The sequence below is a fragment of the Elaeis guineensis genome, chromosome 2 (genome assembly GCF_000442705.2).
Source record: "Elaeis guineensis isolate ETL-2024a chromosome 2, EG11, whole genome shotgun sequence".
Lineage (NCBI taxonomy): Eukaryota > Viridiplantae > Streptophyta > Magnoliopsida > Arecales > Arecaceae > Elaeis > Elaeis guineensis.
This window is the reverse complement of record NC_025994.2, coordinates 88,153,666-88,181,149: the sequence shown is the minus strand read 5'-3', so window position 1 is coordinate 88,181,149 and position 27,484 is coordinate 88,153,666. Positions and strand designations below refer to the sequence as shown.

The window sequence follows — 27,484 nt, the reverse complement described above, 5'->3', positions numbered from 1 at the left end:
GGTTAGATATATTTATAGGGATGACAATAGTGTGGTTGATTGGGTAGCATCCTATATAATCGGGGGCACAGTGGCACTATGGTATGGGAGTTTTTGCCAATGTTAACCCAATGACTCTATAAATTAAACAATCACTTTTGAGAGAGAGAGAGAGAGAGAGAGAGGGAGAATTTACTGCCATACAAGGTGCATAAAAGCTATTTTCTCCCTCAAGCTATAATTGATTCGCAAAAGGGAGAGGTGGCATCAATTGGACCTGAATCACTCGGTTCGTCTCTTTTTGATTTAATGATCACCCATTTAATATTGTTCATTCGGCGGGCATCACAAGTCACACTTATTTGAAGTTGTTCACTTAGCGATGACCTTAACTTGCATGCTAGCAATAATTGGGTGCATGATATGCCGAATTAGTTTTTGTTGTTGATTAACAAATATTGATTATCAAATTAGTTTTTCCAACGTCAATAAAAAGGGTTTCAAATTTTCAATAAAGGTGGGATGATTTCAAAAATGATATATAAAATGTGTTTAAGGTATAGAATAACATCTTTGTTCCATTTGGTTTCTTAAGTCAGATGAAAATATAAAAATACAAAGGTAAATGTCCTTCAGTAGAAGTGCTTTGAAAGGAAATTATATGAATGAAAGATAAAGCTTGCATGAACTCGAACTTCGCCGCAAGTATTTGCCCTTAATGGATGGCGATGGTGTTTAAGAGTGTGTCAATTACTATTCTACCCCATACGTTTCCTACCACATCTTGATCAACAGTACAGTTAATTTTCAAAGTGAACAAAAATATAGTGTAGTACCCTAAAGCACTTGATTAGTACACATAAAAAATATCTTAGACAAAATCAAGGCTCATTATTTTGGTATTGAATCTCATATCAATACCATTCTATTACAGTATTAATATAAGATTCAATATGATACGATACTATGAATATGATATGATACACCATACTGATACAATATAATACATTCCGTATTGAACGGCATGGATGGTATGATAAATCATGGATTCAATTATCCTCTATATATCACACCAATTCCTGTGGATCAAGGATACCGCAGTAATTATCATACTTACAAAACAGGAGCCACTTATTATTTTGGAACTTGCAAACATTTTAGCAATCAATATTGCTTATGAGCTTCCATTTAATGATTACCCATATGGCTAGCTCGACAAAAGCACCTACATAGTTCAATTTGAATGAGTTGAAAAGTGCCAAATCAATTAAGGTTTCCTTATTACAATAGCATTATGGAAAGAAAATACCTTTATACTCTTCTTTCTCTTTTCTTGTTTCCCTTTCCTTCTTAACAAGAACTCCGAATACAAACACCATCATATCAAAAACTTTTACCAGATAGTCTTCGCTTAAGAGGGACTAAAGATCAAATGGAAGACACAAATACATATGCTGAATACAGCAATGACTGTTCTCTTAGCTGCATTAGTTGGTCAATCTGCAGGCTTGTTGAGAACATTCCTCTTATACAACAAATGATGTCTCCACAAATTGGTCTTGCAAATGCTTAATATCTTATCACGGTGGTATAGATCAATCCACAAAATTTGAGTGAAACACAGTTCAATTCAATCTGCAACTACCCAACTTTTCCTGCGCAATTTGTCAAGCTCGATGTACAGGTGTAGCTTCACCTGCCAATACATCTTTTCCATAATTGCTTCTGAACATGGAAACAATGCTTTGCCTGTTTCCGCTCAATCTATGCCTCCAATTCCAGCTCTAGAAGATGATGAACTGAAGGGGCCATCACGTGCTATCCCAATACCCATTTCCAAGGGATATCCAACTAAGAAATTGTTGGATGCTGAATCCTCTGCACTTTGTAGCTAAAGAAGAATTCTTGGCATCATATGCTGTGTCAATTACTCTGGTGCAAGATGGGGCCAATTAATTTTTCTGCTGTTTGAGAAATTGTAAAGATATATAATCTTACAGAGCATCCGGCACAAATGAGCACGCATTAGCCAGCCAAAACTTTTGGCAACCCCTTTGATATTAGACTTCGGAAGAATCATGATCAACTACCCAAATTTCAGATGTGTCCAGATGCTCAACCATTATATGGATACAGTACCTCTCACCTTAATCAAAGTTTTGTGCATAAATAGCTTATTATATAGGGATCCAATTAAAAGACGACGTCAACTTTATGACAAATTTCAGGACAATGAAGTTATGCCTTCTGTCACAAATTTCAGACAAAATTTTAGCTCAGGAATAATTGACAGTGAAAGCCTAAACAGCCTAGTAGCTGTACTAATCCAAACTCAATCTATAGTTTAAGACCAACCCTAGTTATCATCTAGAACCATCACCCAAGGAAATCAAAAATAAAGCCCCTTAATAGTTTGCCTCACCTAAAAGTTTGAATTGGACACTAGACCGGTTATCAGAACCCAATTAACTAATGCCATCACATCCTAAAAAGCATAATCTTAAGATCATACCCTTTAAAAAAATTAAAAAATAAATATATTAATATAACATCAATACACGACCAATTGAAATGCAATTCCAAAATATTAACCTTCTAGCTCTTTCCATAGAAATCAGTTATATGGAAAGCGAGCCTAATTATGAATACTGATACAATACCGTATACGGTTTTTCCACAACTAAAAGTCCATTCCCTGTGCAATGATTCGGCATTAAAATTGCACAATCTCCTTCCATCTATGTAAGAATGAAACTTTCTCGGAAACTTGTGTCCCCCTGCCGTGGAGTTGCAACAAAGTAAATTTGAAGTGCAGATGGATTACCTCATAGATACTAATCTTAAGCCCTGAAAATGAAAATAAGAAAACTATGTTTATAAAAAAAATAGTTATGCAATGATTTGATTAAAAAAAGTAGCATCAAAATTGCAAATAAATAGCTTAGCTTGTTTTATAAAAAAAATCAATCATTTTAGCTGTTATGCAGGTTTTTTGTTTATTTTCTCAGTAAAAAGAAATTGCACAGTCCAGAATTTGGGCATAATGCATCAAGGACCTCTCATCAACTAACAGATCTTCAATTCTCTAGGATGTTAATCATCAAATCACTTCATAGGTTTGCAACTCACAAGTAGATGTAGGATCTTAATCTTAGGTGAACTTGTCATTTTCTGATTCTAAACTAGTCTATAATAGCCCATATTAGAAAAAAATTTCTATAGTATTGACTATGCTTTAGCCACTTAGATCATTCCTTAAATTGAATTTTCTCTAACCTATATTAGAAAAGAAGTTAATGCTTGACACAATATGATGGCAAAATCTATACAATACATGAAAAGAGAGCCCTGGCCTCTCCCAGCATGAGAGCACGACGCATGGCAGGCGACCAGGCCTTCTTCCGTGTTTTTTTTTTTTTTTTTTTTTGCTCGGCGCGCAAGAAGGCTCTTTTTTTCCCTCTCCGCTGTCCTCACCAACCTCCCTCCCCTCCCCTCCGTTCCCCTCCCCCGGCTCTGCCGCCACTAACCCCCATCACCTCCCCTCCCTAGCAGCCACCTCCCCTCCGACCTCGCTGGGCTCGCCGGTCTTCCCCTTCCTCCCATCAAAAAAAAAGCCAACGGTTCCCACCGCCGTGCCCTTCTCCTCCTCCCATGCTGCCACCGCTGGCAGCTGTCCAGATAGGGAGCACCGCGATTTGGGCAGTTGGCGGTGCTGGATGTGGCTCACCGGCGGCCCAATCAACCAAACAAAAAAAAAGGGGGGAAGAGGGATCATCGGATCCCGCCTTAACCGATGGTTTCCCCTTGCTTCCCAGGGGCTACTAGCGGCTGGCGTCAAGAAGACGGCAACAGCCCGCCGACTTGGCCAGTTTTCAGCCCCCATCGATTGGAGTTTGTGGTGGAAGAGGCGCTGGATGCGGCTCGCCGGCGGCCCGGTTAACCAAACAAAAAAAAAAGGAAAGGGGGAAGAGGGGTCGTCGGATCCCGCCTTGACCGGCGGTTTTCCCTTGCTTCCCGAGGGCTACCGGCAGCTGGCATCAGGGAGGCGACGGCGGCCCACCGACTTCGCCAGTTTTCGGCCCCCATCGAATGGAGTTTGTGGTGGATGCGGCTCGCTGGTCCTCCTCCCCATTGTCACCAAGTCGGGTTCCATAAATTCATCCAGTCCCTTGACCCCGACGCCATCTGCATCCAGGTCCCTACCGTCCCCCCCCCCCTCGCTCTATTATTATTGTAGATTGCTGTGGGTTTAAGGGTTTTGTTTTTCTTCTTGAGTTTTTTCTTGGATTTTAGGGTGGGTTTTGGTGTACATTGTGTTTTCTTTGATGGGTTTGTGGTTGTTGATTCTTTGATTGACTTGAAACGACTTGCAATTTGTGTGGAGAGGTTTTTGTTGCTGGAAATTAGATATCTTGATCGATTTTTGATGTAGTGTTAATGTTGGTGTTGCTGTTAGAGTTTGTTTAGATTTTTGGGATGGGTTTTTTTGTTCCATGACTTTGTGTTTGTTTCTTCTTTTATTAACTTAAACAGCTTGAAATTGATGCCACAAAAGCTTTCATTGTTAGAAAATCAAAAAATTTGACCAATTTTTTGTTGTAATGTTAATGAGAGGGGTCCTGGCTCTCTTTTCCCAGGGTTGCGCTATGGATCCCTTCCCAAGCCCTCTCGAGACTTCCGAGGGTGCGTGCGACGGAGGTGATGAGGGGAGTTGGAGGAGATGGAGATGATGGCAGAGGGCGGCCACTGGCAGCGACGAAGGAGAGGGGCGAGGAGAACAAGGGATTTACCGATTTAAAGGGAAGGTGGGGTTCTAGGGTTGGGGACAGTGGATCAAGCAGCAGATGCGACGTTACCTCCGTCGACTTTCTCACCATCATCACCTCCATCGATCCGATCCGATCCTCACCGACGTTGGGTCCCCAAATCTCCCGCAGGTGCTTTCCTTCCCCAAGATCTCTATTTTTTTTTCTTTTTTTTTCATCTAAAAAAGATTGGAGGGGGTGGGGGAGGTGTGGGAGGCGCCCGGGGCCGAGAAGGGGAGGTGAGGGGGGTTCGTGGTGCCGGAGCTGGAGGAGGGGAGGGGAGGGGAGGAGAGGGGGTTTGGTGGTCATGCGGAGCCTGATGCGGCGCGGATGGCAGGTGCGACATCAGGGACGCGGCGGGGGTGGCGTGGACGGCCACAACCTGGGCCTCATGCGGTGGGGGCAGGGGGAGGGGGGAGGCATCGCGAGGAAAAGGGAAAGGGGAAAAGGGAAAGAAAAAAAAAATATTTGGAGAGGGGGCAGAAAAAAAAAAAAATATATATATATATATATATTATTATTTTATTATTAATAATAATTTAAAATATTATTTTTAAATAATAATAAAGTAGTATTTTAAAAAAATAAAAAAATAATATTTTAAAAAATAAAAGTAGGGGAGGGATAAGAGATGAAAACAAAATATTTTAAAAAATATTTTAAAAAATATGATTATTTTATTATAAATAATAATTTAAAATACTATTTTTAAATAATAATAAAGTAGTATTTTAAAAAATTAGAAAAAATAATATTTTAAAAAATAAAAGTGGGGAAGAATAAGAGACGAAAACAATATTTTTAAAAAAAATATTATTTTTTTAAAAATAAAATATTATAAAAAGAATAATAATATTTTTAAAAATATTAATTTATTATTATTTAAAAATAATAATGTATTATTTTCTAATCTTAAAAGTAATAACATACTAATTTATTTTTTTAAAGATTATTTTTATTATTTTTTTAAAAATAATATGTTTCGAGATCTGAATCAATTCATTGGATCAGATCAAACAGTATTGTCTTATTTTATATTGATTGTTATTGTAATTATCTTTTTATATTTTATAGTATAATGAATAATTTCATTGTCTTATTGTTGGTATTTTTATTAAGATTTTTTCTAAATTTAACTAATAATATCATCTTATTTTATATTGATTATTATTGTAATTATCTTTTATATTTTATAGCTACACTTATTTTGTTATTTATTCCATGTTGTTGGTATTTAATTATAAATTTTTTGATAAGCAAGATTTAAGACGTTTCATACAGACTGATAAGAATCATATTAATATTAATTTTTGTTTGAGATTTTTTTATTTTCATGGACATGATGGATGGCTGCTAAATTCTAGCAGCAACCTCTATCCAAGTTCATGGGCACTGGAAGGCTGCTGCACTACAGCGACAACTGTGCTTCAAAATTTCTTTTCGGGACAGTAAGGCTACTGCATCGCGCCACCAACTGTGTTCGGATCCTCTGACCACCCCTCCCCCCAAATGATGTTATAAAACAAGGAGCGGAAGGCTGTTGTTACTAAAACAGCAATTCTCTTATATAGCTGATGAAAAATCGAATTAGATTTCTCATATGATACTAAAAACTACATGATACTGATGGGGAACAAAAAAATTTACCTGATCCTGCTTTGGCTACAGACTCTCTCACTCAAATCAAGGTATGGTTAGTGGTATTATTTCTTACTGATTGTGCTTTTCTTTTTTCTAATTATTATTTTTTTATCATTTCATCAGTTTGCTCGAGAAGAAACTTAGAGAATTGAGCCATGAAAGGTGAGTTGCATATCTCTTTCTTTTTCGTTAGTTTGTTTGATCATTCATTATGCTTTGTATTCCTTCATTAGCTTAATAAAATGATGTCGATGCGAATCTGACAGCTTTTAGATTCTGAGAGGGGAGTTCAATACAGCATAACGAAGTTGAGGTTTAATATACAAACTTGAGGTTCGATACAATGTAATGAAGTTATCGACTGCACTTAGCAGATAAGACTGTGAATCTCATTGTCATTTTTTTACCGACTAATCAAGATATTTTAACATTATATTTTTCATTTCTTTCATAATAAAATCTTTATAATTTGATCATACTTTTAATAATGTTCTATAATATTTATACAATTTGGTCGAACATACAAGAGACACTGAAGATCAAAAAAAAAAAATTTTAAAATCATGCTGTGTTTTATTAAAGCCCACTGCGTAGCGCAGGTCCCATACTAGTAATCCACTCTACTCCTGCTTTCTCAACATGGAATAGCAACTGATTCTGTATTATTGTATATATCATCTGTTATATATAGTAGTGCCTGGAAAGTTTGAATCAAGCTTGAGTGGAATTTTGTATTATTAGCTGTTTTCAAATGCTTTTCTGCCATTCTACATATGTAGAGTTCAAGATCATCTGTTGTTATGGGTCTAGGGCATACCCCATCTAGAGTTTGTTTCATCTTAATTCCCACAAACATCCTAGTTTATCATGACACACATATACACACCCACACACATACATATGTGTGTATGTATATAGGTATGTGTGTGTACGAATTCATGTCGACGTATGCACTGCATGCATGTATATAGTGCATGTTCCTTCAAGGCTTTCTTTCCTCTTATTTGCACAAAACATTCTAGATTCATCACATGGTGATGACTATAAATCATTTGAGATCCTTTTTAATCTGAAAAACTGTATCCTTCTCTAGGTTTGCTCCTCTACTTTCTAGCATCTCTTCTTGTTCGCAGAAAGATTATCAAGGTATGATACGCATGAGACATGGAATGTGCTAACAACTAAGGAAAACCACAATTTAAGGAAAACACATCATGTTAAATCATGTCTGCACATAAAACTATAATATTATACTGCAATAAAGTTGTAATGTCCACAGCCGAGCATGGTGGCTACTCTATGCAGAAGAAAATAGCAGTTGGCCTCTATATCAATGGTAATGGCATGCATAAAATGTCACTATTGCACTATAAATCAAAATACAATAAGTAAAAACTTGAGAAAGAGTAAAAGATTAGTGCAACATTAACAGTAACAAAAGAGAGGACTCAGTGATGCAGAATTACCAACCTAGTCATGTACGAGTCATCTGTAGTATTGATCACGACCTTATCACCAGCTTCAACAAATGGAGGTACCTAGGAATTTCAATAGCACATAAGAGAACTACAACAAGATAACTTCAACAACCTTTTCACAAACACATGAATAAAAATATTTGCTGCTCTACACCTACTGTCAAAAATTCAACACAAAAACAAACTTAATTTAAACTGCAAGCAACCATATAATACATGATACTGTTTATTTAGTACTCAGTAAATGAAGATCAAGTGATGACAAAATGTGGAAACCTAAATGTTAGCCCTGCCACCATACCCCTAATGTACATAAGAAATCTGCAGACATGGAATTTTGAAACTCAAGGAGCAAGTGTTGAATCAGTATAAATATGTCATAATCCACCAATTAACTTAGTGTACATGCTAACAGCTACAACCCTGACCATGCATCATATGTAGGACTATAGCACTTCTAAATATTTCATATAAGGAGTGTAACTAATTGTAAACCCTCAACCCACAATATGCATACTAAAAAAAGAGAGAGGAAAGATTTTAGATACTTGACAAACTAAAGGTAAGAATGCAAAGTAGTAGCTCATAGCTAGTCAAACAACTTGGCAAAGTGACAATGTATGTTGATGCCGCTAGTCAGGTCGCAAAGGATGCTGTGCTTCACCAATGCTTGGCATGCATTGGCACTATATTGTTCCAACAAGCACTGGCATGCAGCTAGCACCATGCTATTGTCATCTGCCCGTCTGTGCCAACCAGCAAAGGCAACATTTTAACCCATGATAGAGAGTCTTCCCATTTATAAGCCATTGGCAAAGGATCCTGTCGCCCTTGTGATTGTCTGCCACAAATCCTGCAACCATGGTCGGCTGTACCATCCCGAACCATCCAGTTTGGGACATAGAAATCAAACTGACAGTACAGAGATGGTTTGCTCCACCAGCTTGGAAAATAGGCTGAACCACTCGGTTTGATCCCGAACCAAGTGGCTCATGACTGAACTGAGGTAAATCAAGTGGTTCATCTCAGTTTGGACATTCTGAGCCCATTTGGAGCCGGTTCAGGGCTTTAATAATTGAGGGGAAGCTAAGAAGGCCTCCCACGCCTTCTCAACATCTCTATCTCCCTTTTTTTTGTTAACTTGCAGGAAAAGAAGAAGAAGGCTCATTTTTATGGATCTCAGCCACATTAATGCTAGAAATTGGGAAGCGCACTCTCCCCATCATTCTTCCTTCCTCTTTTTCTTCTTAACGCTGAAAATCAACAAAAAATTAAGCAAGTAAGAAAGATCATGCCAAAAATTTTGGATTTTAATATAATTTTATGATATATTGTAGATTCTACAGATGATCTACATGACATAGCTGAAGTCATAATTTTTCATTAACTGAAAAATATATGGACGATCTAGTTTGTCAACTCGCGTAAATAATTGAAAATATCAAATTGACATCATATTCTGTGTCCTCTCCATAGACAAAAATGTTTAGGGAGGGCTCCTACGCCTCTGGCGACAAGCCAGCTGTGGTAAGCAAAAGCTGGTGATTCAGATTTTGTCGCAGATGGTTTTCTGTAATGGCTGTGAGCGTAACTAGTCTACCTTTGCTCTAATCCATAACAAATAGAGAAACCATCTCACGCAGAAGCCCCTAAGATTAGAGTGCAATGAAGATGAAGTGGAGTTAAAGTACAGTGATGCACTTCACAACAACTTTGTGTATGATGGCGAGGGTCCAATGATTGGTTAGCTTAACGGTTAGTAGCAGCGTGAGAGCTAAATGAATTAGGATCGCCTCCTCGACCGGCCAATTTTATAGCAAGGGAGGCTAGGTTGGATGCAAAATAGTGGGTATAGTAACACATGACGCACTTACATCCAGCCAACCAGCCACATGAGTTAAGGGGGAATCAATCATTAGAAGACTCCATGTTCGAGACATCCTCCAAATTATTTGATCTAAAGAATGCTGAGAAAAGACTATGACAGCACCCACTCTAGGCAGGATGGACGTTACAGTTAATCCTCCCAACAAAGCTAGAAATCGAGGGGCATCCAAGGAAAGAAAACAATTAGCTTAGCAAGAAAGGGAAAGGAAAAGCAGCTGCACATTCATTGTAAGAGAGTCAAGGTCAAATTCTGAGACCAAGTTATCCTACGATAGCAATGTGATGACAACTCAAGGATTGATACATCTAGCGGTCAGGATGATACAATAGTTTATGACCCATAGTCTCATGATTGTCTTCGACTCATCGGTGAGTTTCAGTTCCTCATGCCACACATTACAGGGACCACGGTGCATGACCTCGTAAAGCCTATGAGGATCCTATTGCATACAAGAGATAGACCTCTCAAGATGATTCGAGACATGATGCTGCTACTACAGATGACGTCGCACATGAAGTGTTAGGATTTGACGTCTCGAGATTCAATCCACACTGAGCCTACAATGAGGTCTGCGACGACGAACAAAGTCTAATGAGCCTAAGATCAGCCAAAACGGAGTCCAGATGGTGAAGTTACGTGCAAAAAAAGCTAGCACAGGTCACAGAGCGGTGGAGGCCTGCGGCAAGCCCGACGGACGCGCGGGTTGGGCCAGCCGCGGGCACCGACCCAGCACGAACACGTGTGGACGCGTGCAGGCGGGCCCAACGCGGGCACATGCGCATGCGCAGGGTGCGGCCCGCAGCTCTTCACACAGTCCATCATGGACCGCTGGTCCACGTGAGGAGACGTGGACCGCTACCTGGTTTCCCATGCGTTTCGTGCGGTCTACCGTGGATCGGAGCCATTTCCTGAACTGTTTCTCGCGGTCTACGCATTGTTTCGCTCTGATTGTTGAGTGGGTGCACGATCCAGTGGCTGTGGGAGTTTGCGGTAGTGATCAGATGGCTCAGAGCGTCCTGGAGTTCTGATAGGAGATGGAATTTGCATTGGACTCGTTTTGAAACTCCTGTGCAAACAATCTGAGGTCTTTAAAAAGCCTGTGGCAGTGAACAGAGGGTACGGCATGGTGTGTTCGACCGAGAACGCAGAGCAGCAGCAGACCAAGAGGAGCCATCAGAGAGTAGAGGCATGGATGCTTCAGACAGACTACCAGGCAGCAGACAGCGGTCACTTCAGGAATTCAGGAGATCCTCTTAGAGAGAGAGCTTTTGTGAAGAAGAGCTTCTTGTGAGAGAGAGATTGGATGTACAAGGGTTGAGGGTGTGATCTCCTCTTGTAATTCTCTTTTTCATAGTGAAGCTTGCATGCCCCATGGAGACGAGCTTTTTGGCTGATCCACGTATTTGATTATTTTTTTTTCTTCCTGCTGCGATACGTGGTATCGAAAAGGTCCTGTGAAGGTGGTGTCCTGACCAGACATTCCCAACAAGTGGTATCAGAGCGAGACGATACCAGAATGCGAGTTGCAGCGATGGTGATCAAGATTGAAGATGGAGAAGACAGGCTCAATCAAAGTGGAGATCAACAGATTTGATGGAAAGAGCAATTTCTCCTTGTGGCAAGCGAGGGTGAAGAACATGCTCATCCAGCAAGGATTAATCGATGCTCTCTTGTGTGAGAAAAAGCCGACTACCATGGAGGTGCTGAATTAAAGGCGGCTCCAGATACAGACAGTGAGTACGATCCACTTGTACCTAGTGGATAAGGTAGTGATCCATGTGCTTGGCGAGTCTTCCCCAACGGTGCTATGGTCGAAGTTTGAAGAGTTATACATGGCGAAGTCTCTCACCAATACTCTTCCTCTGAGTTCTACTAGCTGCAGATGACTGAAGAAAAAAGCGTGCAGGAGCATCTCAACTACCTCCAGAAGATTCTCACCGACCTCCTCAATATTGACGAGAAAGTTGAGGAGAAGACCAGGATGCTGGTCTTGCTAGCATCGTTTTTTCCTTCATATAAGTCCTTGATGACTAGTCTTCTAGTGGAGAAGAGCACCATCAAGATGGACGAAGTCACCGTAGCGATTCTCTAGAATGAGGTTCTCAGATGAGAGAATCCAGCTTCAAGCTCAAACGGCAACTCAGCTTTGACGGTTTCTGAAGGAGCAGGAGGCGGCAGACGGAGTGAGAGGAGATCGCGATGAGGACGATTTAAGTCCAGGACGAGGAATTTGAATAAGATCAGATATTATCGGTGTATCGAGTTGAAGCATCTAGCCAGAGATTGCCCTCAACTCAAGGATCGGACGAGGGCTACTGCAACAACGGCCAGTAGCGAGTCAGAAGATGATGTCCTGAAGATATCTGATGAGCTATCTACTTCTTTTTAGTAGTAGATTTTAGATTCTGCATGCACCTATCATGTATGTTACAAAGAGGAACAGTTTGACTCCCTAGAGAGCAATAAGGGCACTGTTTATCTGTCGGATAGATCGAGCTGTGCAAACAGAGACATCAGGATGGTCAGCTGGAGGACACATGATGATGCAGTGAAGAGTTTGGAGGAGGTCCGATACATATCCGATTTCAAGCGAAATCTTATCTCACTGTGCAGACTGGATTCAAGAGGCTACAGGACTGTAGCTAGTAGAGAAATCTTGAAGGTGTTGCGCAGCTATAGAATTATTCTGGATGAAAAGAAGAGGACGAGAGGATATTAGTATCTGATGGGGAGTCCAATGCGAGGTGAAGCTTCAGGAGTCAGGAAGAGTTCAGAGCGAGGTGGAGCTCCAGGTGGAGGTAGATCGGGCATGAGACGCGAGACTCGAAAAGATGAGAGGCGATATCTTAGAGTGAGATTTCTATTGCCGTATGAGGATACCCCGAGCAGGTCTCAAGTCAAAAGGAGCACAACATACGACAGAAATGGGATCGAGCAGTCTGGCTCGACTCCCATGTTTGCCCATCCATGATCCGCAGACGATTGCCCCATGATATGTGGATGAGGAGATCTAAAAGCTCTTAGAGTTAGGAGGAGGTCGAATATCGAGTCGAGATGGAGATTGTTAGAATTTGAAATCTCGAGATTCGATCCATACTGAGCCCATAATGAGATCCACAATGACAAACGGAGTCCAACGAGCCCAAGATCAGCCTAAATGAAATCTAGACGATGAAGTTACGCACGAGAGAAGCTAGCACGGCCCACGAAGTGACGAAGGCCGGCGACGGCACAATCGGGCCCAACGGACGTGCGAGCTGGGCCTGTCGTGGGCGCGCGGCCCAGCACGAACGTGCACAGGCAAGCCCAGCATAGGCACGCGCACAAAGCGTGGCCCGCAACTCTTCATATGATCCATTGTGGACCGTCAGTCCGCACGAGGAGGCGTGGACCGCTACCTAGTTTCCCGCACGTTTCATGCGATCTATCGTGGACTAGGGTCATTTCCTGACCCATTTCTTGCGATCTACCATGGTCCACGCCCTGTTTCGCTCTGATTTTCATGCAGGTGCGCAATCCAATGGCTATGGGAGTTTGCGGTAGTGATCAGATGGCTCAGAGGGTCTTGAAGTTCTGATAGGAGATGGAATTCGTGTTGGACTCATTTTGAAACTCCTGTGCAGATGATCTGAGGTTTTTAAAAAGCCTGTGGCAGCGAACATAGGGCACAACATGGTGTATTCGGCTGAGGATCCAGAGCAGTAGTAGACCGAGAGGAGCCATTAGAGAGCAAAGGCAGGGGTGCTTCAGACAGACTGTCAGGCAGCAGACAGCAATTGCTTCAGGGGTTCAGAAGATCTTCTTAGAGAGAGAGGTTTTGTAAGGGAGAGCTTCTTGTGAGAGAGAGATTGGGTGTACAAGGATTAAAGGTGTGATCTCCTCTTTGTAATTTTTTTTTCTTATAGTGAAGCTTGCATGCCTCGTGAAGACAAGCTTTTTGGCTGATCCACGTATTTGATTATTTTCTGTTTTGTTTTTTCTTTCTTTCTTTCTGTTGCGGTGCGTGGTATCGAAAAGATTCTGTGAAGGTAGTATCCTGACCAGACATTCCCATCAGTAAGGTCCTTGGACTGTTGGACATATCTGAATCCAAGCAACACATCGAATCCTATTCCACACAAACAAGCTATGACCCATATGGATATGGTTCGTCTAAGGCATCACATTCGAGCAAGAATTATCCTACACAAACTCAAGCATGGTTGGATTTCACTATTGAGATCTTCGAATGGCCAATCCAGTATCAGACAAATGACTCCTCTTAAGATAACTATCCAACAAAGATAAATTATGAAAGAATATAGATGCAGGACTATGCCATAATGCTCGTGGAGTCTTCATCCGTTGTATCAAGCCTAGATTACGATCGTGATCCCAACATCTATGGGGGACATGGACACTCCACAAGATTTTAGATATATATATATATATATATATATATATATATATATATATATATATTTTTGTACTTTAAATATAGTAAAGCAACTCCATTTGTTGTATTGTATATATATGTACTTATAGGTACAGTAATTGGTCCACTTCAATTCCATTTCATGGTGAACATGACATCAAAATAAGGATAAAGTTACAAATTAGATAACCATAATTATCAAAATTATAAGTGGAAACAAAAAAAATGAGAAAATTAAAAATTGAAAAGATTAAGAAAACGGTGTATCAATCAGCTGACCAACATGCCAGCCAGTATCGTGTGTTGGTACGGGACCGAACCAGTACCATACCAGTGATTGACTAGTACAGGTCTCTATATAGGTATGGTGAGCATTGGTTGCAACTCCAAGCGATGCCTAGCTATATGTGTCAATAGGATACATGATGGGTGTATGGAATCATTGCTTCTTAAAACTATCAAAATTTTGACAACTTTAGTCAATTTCAACCAAAGATCTCTTATTTCAATCCAGTTTCAGCAATTTCAACAACCACAGTGGACAATAAAAGGCTAAAAGTCTTATTTTGGGTTTTTTTTTTCTATTTTAACTTCAGCTAGTACATCTACAAAAAAAATTTTGAAGACTAAATTCCATTTTATAAGCAAATGAGACATGTAGCATTAACTCACAAAAAGTTTAAACCCCAACAATATTTAAATTCTAAGCTAGATCTTGTATACCTTACTTGCATCGTATACAACCTTACAAGATATATGAAAATTTACCAATGAGGATATATATGTTTGTATATAAAGTAAACAATGATTGCCAAACCAACTCAAACCACTTGGTATGAACCAGTGTGGAACTCAGTTTGTTTGCATGTTTAGGCTGAGACTCAATGTGAACTGGCCCAAACCACTCCAAACAAAGTAGAACCGCTCGACTCCGCTTTGTTTGACTAGCACTAGGTGAACTAATTAGGATTTATAAAACCCTTCTAGTTCTCCATTGAAATCCTCGATTCCTAACTTCTCTCTCTTGCTCACCCACTTGCCCTCACCACCATGTGGGGCATCATCACCATCTGCTATCTCTAAGACTCCCCCCCCCCCCACAACTTGTCATCATGCAAAACCTCGCTGATGCCCATTGTGGCCATGGGCTCCACCAAAGCTACCACCACCATCATCTGCAAGACTAGCTGTCTCTGGTAAGAAGCTAAACCCCCTTTCCTCCCTCCCTCTCTCTAAATCTAGGTCAAAAACCTAGATTGAGTGAACCAGCATATGATCGATACAGTACGATGCCATACCCACCTAATAGCTGACCAGTATCACAATGCCAAATTTGCAAAACCTTAGTAAAAATGTTCTATCATATCAAAATGAATGCATATATCTGGTGTCTAAATATTCATCAAATAATATGTATAAAATGATGTCTACTCCATATCTATAACTAGCAATATGTCTCACTTATGGCCTACCATCACCTATATGGTTGTGTAAATCAGATCCATTATGAAAGTTGCAAGGTTTGGAATACTAGACATACCATACCGACAGTCCGTATGCCGAACCTTACCATACCACATACGGAGTGTAATAGAAAGGGACCAGTACAAAGTCCGATATCCAGAAAGGGAACCTTGGTTGCAGGCTTCCAGTTCTTATGATTTTTGTCTTTGTTGATTAAAAATCATAAAGTTGTTTGGTTTAGTCATACTGCTCTAGCATGAAGCTTGGACTAGAATTCAAGCTTTTTTTGGCAGGTGGAGGGAGTTAAAATTCAACCAATTCTTAAGCTTATATAAACTAACAAAGCCAACCAATTCTTAAAATAAACTAACAAAGCCAGTTCATTTGAAGTTCCTTGTCAATCTGCAGTGATGGATCTTCAGCTCCCATATTATTGTAAGTTAAATTAATTCCAGTGATATAAGTTGCTGTGCAGCATTAGTGAATTGGAGGATCCTCCATATAGAGAAATCTTGATTGTAGTCCCAATACCTTCCCAGCTATTCTTTTTATACATATAAATAAGAGAACCATATCAACATAGAAACATATGCCTGAAGGAATGGTAGCTCAAGTAAAAGTGAAACATAAAATGATCCACTTACATGCACAGTGAGCCCATTATCTAGTACAACTCTTTTATACCTGCATTGCAAGAAAGGTGCAGTCAAGAAATTCCTCAACGGTCACAAAAACTTCAACCAACTGAAAGAAATGTGTCAAAATTCACATACTATGATTTATTAAATAAAATGAGAGTTCAGTAAAACAGCAAAAATATGCCAATAGAACCACCAGAAAAAGCTGCAGAAGATAAATATCTTAGTCAAAGTCAACATACGGACATGCACATACTAGGAATCATAACTTGGTTAATGCAAGCATTTGCCATTGAATTGTAATGGATGACCCCTTATTCAAGTGCTTATAGGGTTCCCATACTGAAAAATTGACAAGAGTTCGCCAATAGGAATCCTAGTCAGTTACAATGCTTTCCTCGACAACAATAGGACATTCTTGATGACCTCATAACCATGCAAAGCTTTAGCAAAAGGACGTAATAGCATCTTCGCAGCAGACTAATGTGTCTATTTATGACATTTGTCAAAAGAACCACCATAACAGTCTGGAAGTTAAACTTTGGAAAGGCACATGATAAGAGTGTTTTGGAACTTTCACTTTGATGAGAACAAAAATCTTGGTTTACTTGCTCTTTCCTGATTCTGTATATTATGGTTCCTACTGAGGTCTAAGGACAAACACTGAATAATGTCGGGCCATATTTGTAACTCTCATGAAAACAAGCATGCCTTTATCACTGCCACTAACTCAAAAAGGCTTCACCTAAGTAAATGTAGCTTATGTAGTTACAAGCATGTCTAGATATAAAAAGGTTACATAAGGTCGAGAACTTCCCAAGGATAGGTGCAAATAAAAAAAATGCAGATAATGTACATGCTATATGAGTTAAGTTGATCCAGAAAGGAAGAAAATCTGCAAATTGAACAGAATTCAAAATTCAATCTCTGTGACGCAACGTGTTTCTGCATTGTAATTCTACTCTAAGATGTAGGGACAAAAGAACAGTTGTTGAATGACCTGTTCTACACAATAGGCTTTGGAAACATAGAAGTAAGGTCTCCAAAACTAGAGTTGCAACAAAACTTGAACTGTGTCGAATAATGCTTAGTAAAGGTATGTTTCTTAGAATAAATTGAAATTGATAGTTAAGACCATTGATGAAAGAATGCAAAGACAAGTGCTGAAATGGACAGAACATGAAGCAAGACATTGAACAAAATCAGTCTGTAAAGCTTCAGGAACTAAACTTGTCTCCTTAGCGAGTGGAAAAGGAGGTTGAGCTTGTCCCAATTGACAACCAGAACAAATATAGTACCATAAAGCTTTACTATGGTTTGCAGTCTTATGGATAAGTAGTAGTTACTAAAATTTTAAAACTGGCATAAGCATGTCTAAGACAGAAAAATGCCAAATAATAATCTGATAAATAGAATTAGAGAGGTAATATGGATATTTTTGGCCAAGATGACAGATGATTAGCCAGATATCCTAAACATAACATATAACTAGAATTGGTCACAGAATTGTGCAGTTTGATTCATTTCTTGTTGAAGATGAGGAACCAAAAAACAAACAGATATTTGATAGAAAAGGTTATTTACCGAAAACAATATAAAGAGTCCTGATAAAGAACTGATGGAGACAGGTTCCCTATGTTGGAAATATGACTTACTACAACATCTATCGGTCAGTAAGTGATAGATCATCGAGACCACAGACAATGCGCAATAAAAAGTGCCATTAGCTTATTCTGTGCAAGTGCCTTCAACAAATCAATAATTACAGGGCAAAAACAATGACTACCTAATGAACTTATGCATCATTGTTCTAGAAGCATGATGAGAGATCTTTACTTGATATTGGAAGAAAACTGATCAAGCATGTTGCTTGAGAAAATCTCAGTGGTGCAAGGTAATGCAGTCTAGAAATTTCTAAAATGCATACACCTTGGAAGAATACATTCTACTTCACTTCCATAAAAATGCTTTTAGTCGATCAGTCAACTTCGATAAACATTCGAGAAAGATGCTTGATCAACCATGACAGCAAGAAACACTCAGTTGCCTTGCGAATGTTAGGCAGTTACTAGCACATCATCAAATACCAATATATATCTGTAGTGGAGAAAATAAACCGAAGTTCATGCTAGCAGAATATATAGCCGCAATAGATGAAGGATTCGGGATACTAAGAAATCTACAAGGCATCTTTAAGAAACAAGCTTCCACTAATTGGTGCACATGATGGAAAAGGGAAAGTACAGTTGAAATACTTCAACAACAAGACTCATAACTTACTGAGGAGCAGCTGTTAGCCCTTTGGTATAAGGCTGTGCTTCAACCACAGTACACGTTACGCGTTGAGGAACTGATGCAGACATTGGTTTACCATCATAATACTGTAATGTCACTGTCATGTCATCTGTTTGCCATGATGAACAGAGCTTTAGCCTCAAAAGTTCCAAAGAATTATGCCATTGAATGGAACTTATATCATGTGGTAAAGATTGTAAATACTTCTTAATATAAACAGCTTGGTTATTTGCTACCAAAAAATTCAATAAATAATAAAAACCTATATCTCTGAACTACTAGAAGTAAACTTGTCGAAACAGTTCTTTTAAATTATAGAAAATTATGAGTTTCATAAGAAGAAAAGGTAAAGAACAAAGTCATAGTCTAGAGCTTCTGTGTTTGCAAGAAATAAATCATAGACAAAGATATAATGAAACTAGCCATCTCAAAATTTACAGCTGATTCCAAAGGTAAATCTTTCTTTATGGGATATATTGACTGAACAATGGGAGAAACTATGAAAAAGGGAATGGGTTTAAAGAGCACCCTCCAGCTCTTTACATTATACTTACCACCAAATCCTCATAGCTGGATGTTAAAGGAGTGTTGCATCCTCATAACTGGATGTTGGAGTAGTGCGACTAAGGTATACATGAGCTTACTGAATTGTTGTGAGAAAAGATTGACAGTGTTATGACAACCATATAGCAAGATGATGGATTGCCAATTGTGCTCAATAACATGAACTTATTATTTTTCAATAATCAAAACACAGAGATCAAATCAGAAAACTAACTGGTAAGGTTCAGATTTTGTCAGATTCAATGTAATATCCAAGTCAGATTTATTTATCATATAATAGTGTATATAAACCAGTACCATGTTTTATATCATTTTTATCTTATCTCAAGATCTTTTATAACTTTAAATGGATCTTTTAAATCTTTATAATAGTTTATATAAACCAGTACCAGATATCTCAATTGTTGTCCAAAGTTTTAACTTTAAGTTTGCGGGCTATCATTTCAAGCTTATTGACAAAATATCTAGCTGCATGTGCTTACACCACAGAATTACTAAATGCTTTTAACTCATATGAAAAGATAATGTCATTTGAAATAACGTTTAAACTGTGCAAATATGTGAACTGTACATTCATACTTCCTGATTGATTATGTCATCTACAGGCAGGAATTGTATTATGTTGTTCCTACACATCTCACAAACCATGGAATTCAAAAAACAGGTTCATAACAGCAGCCATGTGGTAGCAAATTTCATTCTGATCAAAGGAGGTAAATTGTTCTGTTTGTTTCCAGTGCATCTTCCTTGCTTTACAAATAAATAAAAAGCGGTCTCGTTGCGTCACTTCATCAGCCTATTGTGAAAATATGTTATCCAGTATCAATATTATGTTTATCAGGCTCCAGTCATAGTGCTAGAGTTGATGCCCTAATGAAAATGGCTTTGTATGCGAGAGATTTTCTGTTGTACATTACAAAAGTATACGGTCTCAGATAGTTTATTTCTAGCACTTTTCGTTTATTATATAAAATAAGGTTTCAAATACCATGGGACGGCCATCCAGGGCCAACCCAACATAGAATGGGATGCCCCATGTCCCAACACTTGGGATGGTGAATGTCCCATCCCGTACTACTCCATCTCTTCGCTCATTCTGTCCCGACACACAGGACAGTACGACGCCCAGCTGTTCCATGGGAACTTAAAACCTTGATATAAAAATAAAAGTATACTGTATGAGATAGTTTATTTCTTTATCCATGTGTTTTGGGTTTGTCTAGATATTAGCATGAGATGCTTGATGTGGTATAACGTACCTAAGATCCATAGGACATGTTTTCCAAAAATAAAGATTGTTAAGTGCAAATATAGGAGAGCAAAAGCTCCAGCTCCTCTATAAAATCTGACAGCTAAGGGTAAGTTTGAGAAAGGCACTCAAATGGCTGCTCATAGTATAAATGACCATAAAATAATGACGATTGTTCCAAATTCAGAGACTCCACATGGACACAGAGGTATATTGTTACATGTTAGCTGGCTGGCTTGAAAAAGGATTAGACTAAAACAACAATATGAAGATAGCATGTTCTCATATATGACAACTGTATATCCCCAAAACTAAAGGACAACATATACTAACTTAAGTCATGAACAATTTTGATAGCCAGGCTGTGTTTCCAAGAAAAGATATTATCTCAGTGATCATCGGATTTTCATGATTTTCACTAAGCATATCAACTATCAATTACAAGCGAACATCTAGATTAAACTTAAAGAATTGGTTAGATTACGAACTTCAGCACTACAGGTAATATCAGAGCATGGACCAACTGCCAGTTGGCAATACATGGTACAGCATGATACATGTGTATGTGCTAGTTCCCTACTAGCTCCAGCATTGGTACAATATCAGTTGGATGCCACTGCTTGGCATACTGCCATGCCAATGCCCACCAAGCATTAACATGGCAAATCCTGGTACATACAATGCTAGTGCCACAAATGATGCAATACTTCAATTATTGTGTCAAATAACTTTTCACAAAACAATTGCAGAAGGAAAGAAAAAAATGAGTTCTTTATGGAAGTTTTTCCTTAAGGTTGAATTTCTCGACACGATGATAACTATACATATTGGTAATGAGTGAGGGCGAGGCAACCAATGCAGTATACTTTCCAAGGACCAAAATGAGATATTGTTACAGTGGAAGGACTTAACTGCCAATTTTAAAATGTCATGTGCAGAGAATATCACATAATATTTCTGATAATATTTTTTGGATACAAGAAGTTAATTGTAGAACCATTTTCCCTTACCAGAGTTTAGGCAAGCTTTCACTGGATCATATATTATTACTTGTAGCAAATTGGACCATATTTGTTATATATCTGTATGATATATGAACCACAGAAAGTTGTTTATTGGACATATGTTACACAATTATGCTGCGCATGATAGGAGTGCAATATTATGGAATACAACAAAAACCCTCTGCTGCAGTACATGAATGACAAGATCAAAGCTGGTTTCAATGTGCAGCAGAATTTGCAATAATAGTATGAGTATTACCTATCAGATAACCTGCAGCCTTGCCAAACAATTCCCTGGGCACTTCCAGTTGTTCAAATGTGCTGGGCCTGATAAACAAGAAATTGTGGTTAAATTCAGCCTAACATTTCTGTACATAAAAAACATTAAGGATAATCATATTAATAAACTGTGATTAGTTTAAAGAAATGCTACTGAGATTACTCACTCCATTAATGCTACAGAATCACCTTCCTGGTACAGATATGTGAATGACTTCTCCTCAACAAAAACCCCTGTATGACATGGAAAAACATTGAGTAAACCTATCATCCTTTCTATCAGGCATCATGGATTTTTCTTTCATTTTTTTAAACCTCTGCCAAAAATTGGTAAGCCTCTACATATTTTTTTCAAAAAAACACAAACATTAAATTCATTCAGTCTTCCAGATATCAATAAATGTAGTCCTAAAAATCACTAGTGCAGCCTAACAATAAGCACATGTATGTTAGTTTACACGAATTAGTAAAAGGATGAGCTCCAACTGCAGCAGCCATAAAATTTGGTAACCTCTTGAAGTTGAACAATCCTAAACATCATAACAGTTAGAACATTGGTAGGTTCCAGTTCTGAGGTTCTTCTTCCTTATTTTTCCCCTCAATGAACAGCTATCTATGACTCCTTTAGCCAAGGATTTAATTCCGGCACCAAGGCTCATCCAATCATTTCAGTGTAAGGTCAGGTAGATATATTATGGGGATGGTACGGCAACAGGATGGACAGGAACGACCATTGAAAAAAGAACAAAGTGAAAAAAAAAAAAAAAGACAAAAGAAAAAAGAAGAAATTAGTGTCCCAAGATGCCAAGTTGTTACAAGTGTCAAGATAGAACTGCACCAGCCTATTCTAACCAGGATGGATCAGGAGAAGCCAATCAAGAGAGACCCAAGGTCTTGGATGCATCCCAGAGACAAGTCTTTCTCCTAGGTAGTACATTACTGCCAAGAGTGACCATGTCCTTAGGCTGTGTTTAGATGCTCAATAGCTAACCACCCCTTGAATAGCTTTAACCATAGGTATTCACCCCCTAACCAGCTAACTAGTGAATAATTCTAGTCATTTTTTGGTTGGTGCCTCCATGGTTAGTGGGATAAAGTAGTGCAGAAAGTAAAAAAGCTTTGGATGGTCAAAGACTCAAAGTTATTTCACCCTTGTGCTCGAAATAAACTTACCCAGGTTATAAGTACCTTTTACCTTTGACCAAAAAAGTTTATCCACCACTTTTTGGATCATTTGGATGATTAACAAGATAACTTTATGTTATTTGCCCAGTTCTAGTTTAACTGAAGTAGGTACGGCTGGTCAAGAAATGGTCTCCTGTTGCCTATTAGTAAGCAAATCTTTGATTCCACCTAGGTCTTACTGTCTCTAAGAGGAGGGAGAACTACCTAATTAAAGAAGAATAGCATTGTTTCATTCTTCAGAGTCATTTGAGCAAAATCAATCACCGCCACTTCCAAAAGGACAGCTGTTACTGTGGAGATTCCATTCCATCGCTATTTATGTCATTTCGAGATACAAAAGATGGCTTCTGAGAGTTGGATATACGATCAAAGAAGTTAAAAAAGACCTTCCAGACACAGCTTAAAGCTTGGTTTTAACTATTCAATAATAGGCTGTAAGCGTAAAACCAATTGCTACAACATGTTGTAACAGTTGGCTAGGATTACACACCAACTTTTTCTTTTTTTGGAAAAAAAAAAGGGACCACAGAAAAATAATTAAAAGAACAAAGATCTATACTGCCTTGCTCAGCTTCTCCCATCAATAACAGAGCAAGATGCCAATACGCCTTTTATCAGTTAGTTCTCACGGACAAAGACATTATACTTGCTCCCATCATGAATACCTCAAGTTGATTTATATGTTATATACCACACAATAGTTAAGCTTTCCAATAGATTAATAACAAACATATTAAACATTTTAAGTCATGAATATGGACATTATAATAGCCAGTTTTGCACTCAATTGACTGAACAATGAATTTGCTTACTATGCTGTTCCAATGTAATCAACAGACAATGTAGTAGAGCATTCAACAAAACCTTCCGAAAATCATTTTAAAACCAGGCTCATAATAAAGGTAAGATTTAAGATCTCTTTAATAACCATCCAAACCTCACCTACTTCACGAGGAGGGAAGTTAGATTTTACAAACCCTTAACAACAAAGAACCAGAGATGTGACTTGAATTGGGATCAGCAGATTACCGAAAAAGGAGGAAGACTAGAAAGAGTCGTCAAAAATAACTTATCCTTAAGCATATCTTTTAATAGTGCCTTGTCTTGCCATTCTGGTTCATCACAGTCATATACATGTTCCGTACCAGCACAATTACAATGCAGGAGGATACTTCGGTCCTTGGCCATAGTTACACGTCCTTTAATAAATTCACAAGTCAGATCAACTCCTCTGAAAAGCCACAATTTGTGGTTAACATATATGAAGAAAAAAGCAAGAAATCCAAGATAAGTTCAGACCGGTGGATAAAATAACCTCAACATCTTAAACTCCAGATGGTAACTCATTATATGTAATGTTGACAAAAAGAAAGTAGAAGCTGCCAATTTACTAGAAATAGTCTTTGAGAAAAGAACATTTACCATCAGCAACGATCACATGGCTCAAAAGTGTAACCTTTCATCCAATCACCAGCTTTTTGACAGCAAATGTATTAGACAAACAAAGTTTTCTTCTTGTTATGGTTTGGATGGTATTTATCTTGTGTTGTTCAATATCTATAAACATCTAGTCTAAGATGAGGAGTTCATAATTATGGTTTAGTTAGCAATTGTAAACCAATTATCTTCTAGTGAATTCAGTGGAACTCATTGTAATTGAATTATGAATTATTTATTCAACATACAGTAAACAGTTCAAAACTCTGTCAGTATCATTAAATACATAGAACATCAAGAATATGTAACCTCAACATCCACCACCAAGTAGATAGAACATTAACATGAGCATTTAACTAGTAATTAGATTTAGATGGTAAATTGGAGATCTAGTATTCAGAAAAAGATTATAGTTTCCTTGGTACATACTCTCAATAGCCTCATCAGTACGAAATCTTTCAATTACTTTGTTTCCATTATCAACATCCCGAAGTTCCACCTGTCACAGCAAGTAAAATGAGGTTATAGGTCCAGTTGATTTAAAAGCAATAACTAATTCATAAAAAAATATGTGCCATTGGGTTTAGAAACTCAAACGAATTTCATGCTGAAAATGCTGAAATAAGTTACACCAATCTTTCCATGATATATCAATTTAAAGAAGTAAATATTAGTCAACAATTTTACTGTGTGATGCAATAACTTCTCAAGATTCTACATATCTCGACCTTCAAATCATCAATTATTACAAAAAACCAAAACTCTCTTCAATATATACTAGGGCTGTCGGGGTTAGGTCGACCTTGTCAGCCAAAGGCCAGTGCCAAAGTTTGAGGATGAAGTCTTGCTGCCTTATGAACCAACAGTAGCTCCTTTGGCTTCGCCATATAAAAGCAAAATAATAACTGTCCCAGCACTTTATTACCGCCATCATCCCTTATCATGTTTGATCTACTTGCATCATGAATTAACATTACTGCATTAATTACTAACAATTCATCTTCATAACCAGTTGGACAGTCACCAGATACCAAACCTTATCAAATATCAACAGTGTGAATGCTGAAAAGCATGTTGAATGTGGAAATCTCACACTTAAAGCAAACTAAAAATTCAAGTGGAACTACAATATGTATGTTGGACAAGTATCGGTGGCATATGATTATTTTTTATACTATGACAAAGAAAATCATCCCAGGTGATAAAGATTAGGTGGCATACTCTTAAACAATTCTTCGATTACACTTATTCACAAAACCTTCATTTGCCCAAATAATCAACTCAAGTCATTAAAGCTCATTATGAAGTCCACATAAGTGTTATGTAAGAAAGGATAGTAAGATTTGAAGAATGGAAAGATACAACATCACGAGCATATAATTAATATAATAAATAATGTTCCTATAATATGGATGAACTACCTGAAGGATATTTAGGAACTAGGACTTGATAGTTGATACCATTTACCAAATGCTCAATTTAAGCACAAAAAATTAAAAGAAACAAGTACATGAAATTTAAAAATATATATAATTATAAGCAAATCAACTAGATTAAAGAATGAAGAGAACAGAAATTAAATAGAGAAAGGCAATTGGCTAAGAAATTATTGCATCACTAAGCCAAAAAAAAAAAAACAATTAAATGACTTCAGAAAATGGTGAAAACTACATGCACTGCAAGAGTAACATCAGCATTTAAACAGTTTGCACAGCAAATACCAAATAAATGGAATACATGTTGCAGCGGTATCAACTTTTAAACATGATGAAGTAAATGGATGATGGCTAACCTGTATGGTGGCTCCTCCCCTTCCATGCTGTGTGTGTTGTGCTTTAAGTACCTATACAAGTCAAAATAAACCAAAATGGAGACAACAATCAATTGCAAAAGAAACAAATGAAACAGCTCCTACGAATTTATGATTGCACAAACCTAGCCTTTGATGATGATACCTGATAAATACGCCCTTTATCAAAGGAGTCCACCCAAACCAGTCAGTTGTGAACTTTATTAGTGATTCATAACTGAAAATTTTGAAGCGTGATAAAAGATGTGAATATCATGGCAGACCTTTTCTTTGTATTACATTTCCAAGTCTCACCTGCACCATGACAAGCTAATGTTACAAAGCAGTACAGCTATAGTAAGACACATTTAAAAATATAGTAGTGTTTGCCCGTCATGTAAAACATAGTTTTGCAAAAAATATATATACACACATTAAAAAAGAAAATTAAAATATATACATACAGACCTTTAAAATATTTTCATAAAATATATACACACACATTAAATATTTTTATATCTTAAAATATACACATCCCACACACCAAACAAAAAAATTAAAAAATAAAATAAAATATTTATTTATTTATTTATTTATTTTAAGAATAATATATTAACATATTTTTAATCCATGAATGTCTTTGATTATAGAACTTAGATCTAATCAAAAAGAGTTTTAGGTAAGTGATACATCTAATTAAAGATGGTATACCAAACTTTTATTTCGATAGAATTCTAGAAAAAATATATTGAAGAGTCCGTTTTACGATTCACGACATGGCACGCTCGATTTTTTTGCGATTTTTCGAGAACTTTTCTGAATTTTGGAGAGGGTAGAAAAAAATCCAAGAAAATAAAAAGAACAGAGCGATCAATAATTTAAAAAAGAATACGAGACAGAGACCCCGACCAAGAATTCGTCAAGAATGAGAGCCCTTGTCTCTATAGTAATTATCAAGAAAACAAAAGAAACCCAATGAAGAACTCAAGAAACGAGAAAAAAAGGGTTTCAGGAAGACGGGGAGAGAACGGAAGCATTACATCGGAACCAAGTACTTTGGCGCCTCGAGTTTGGATGGCCGCCCACGGCGCGCCGAAGGTAGCGCGGGGAAGAGACCCATCAAGTGCTCGATTTAAAGGCTCCGAGGCTCCGCGAGCGAGTGTCCTTATCGACGAAGAGGAGGAAGGAGGAGGGCGGAGGGAGAGGAGAGCCCGCAGCAGTCGCCTCCTCGCTGTCTGCATCGGAGCGGGGGCGGCGTCCGAACTCCAACACCCCAAGATTTGAACCCAGACGGCCAGACCCTTCCCTTTTGCGCCTTTCGCCGCTACTCTGTCCCGGCCCTCCCCTGGTGCGAACCCCGGTATGGATGCGGCGT

At 38.2% G+C, this 27,484-nt stretch overlaps 1 protein-coding gene across 2 annotated transcripts; it reads right to left on the bottom strand.

Annotated features, from left to right (window-relative positions):
- Window positions 1-1,289: 1,289 nt before the first annotated feature.
- Window positions 1,290-27,484, bottom strand: LOC105054792 (uncharacterized). 2 transcript variants are annotated; one of them, XM_073252076.1, is made up of 11 exons: window positions 27,150-27,484; window positions 26,394-26,424; window positions 26,276-26,289; window positions 26,113-26,163; window positions 24,750-24,819; window positions 21,866-21,932; window positions 21,679-21,746; window positions 18,588-18,711; window positions 16,314-16,353; window positions 7,896-7,963; window positions 1,290-1,911 (listed from the first exon to the last, which is right to left on the bottom strand). In XM_073252076.1, exons 1-11 carry the CDS (start codon window positions 27,348-27,350, stop codon window positions 1,791-1,793), a joined length of 855 nt encoding a protein of 284 aa, XP_073108177.1. In that variant the 5' UTR covers window positions 27,351-27,484; the 3' UTR covers window positions 1,290-1,790. The 2 variants fall into 2 exon arrangements, with proteins under 2 accessions (XP_073108177.1, XP_010934691.1); XM_010936389.4 differs by lacking the exon at window positions 1,290-1,911 and adding an exon at window positions 2,494-2,826 and having other exon boundaries at window positions 27,150-27,481.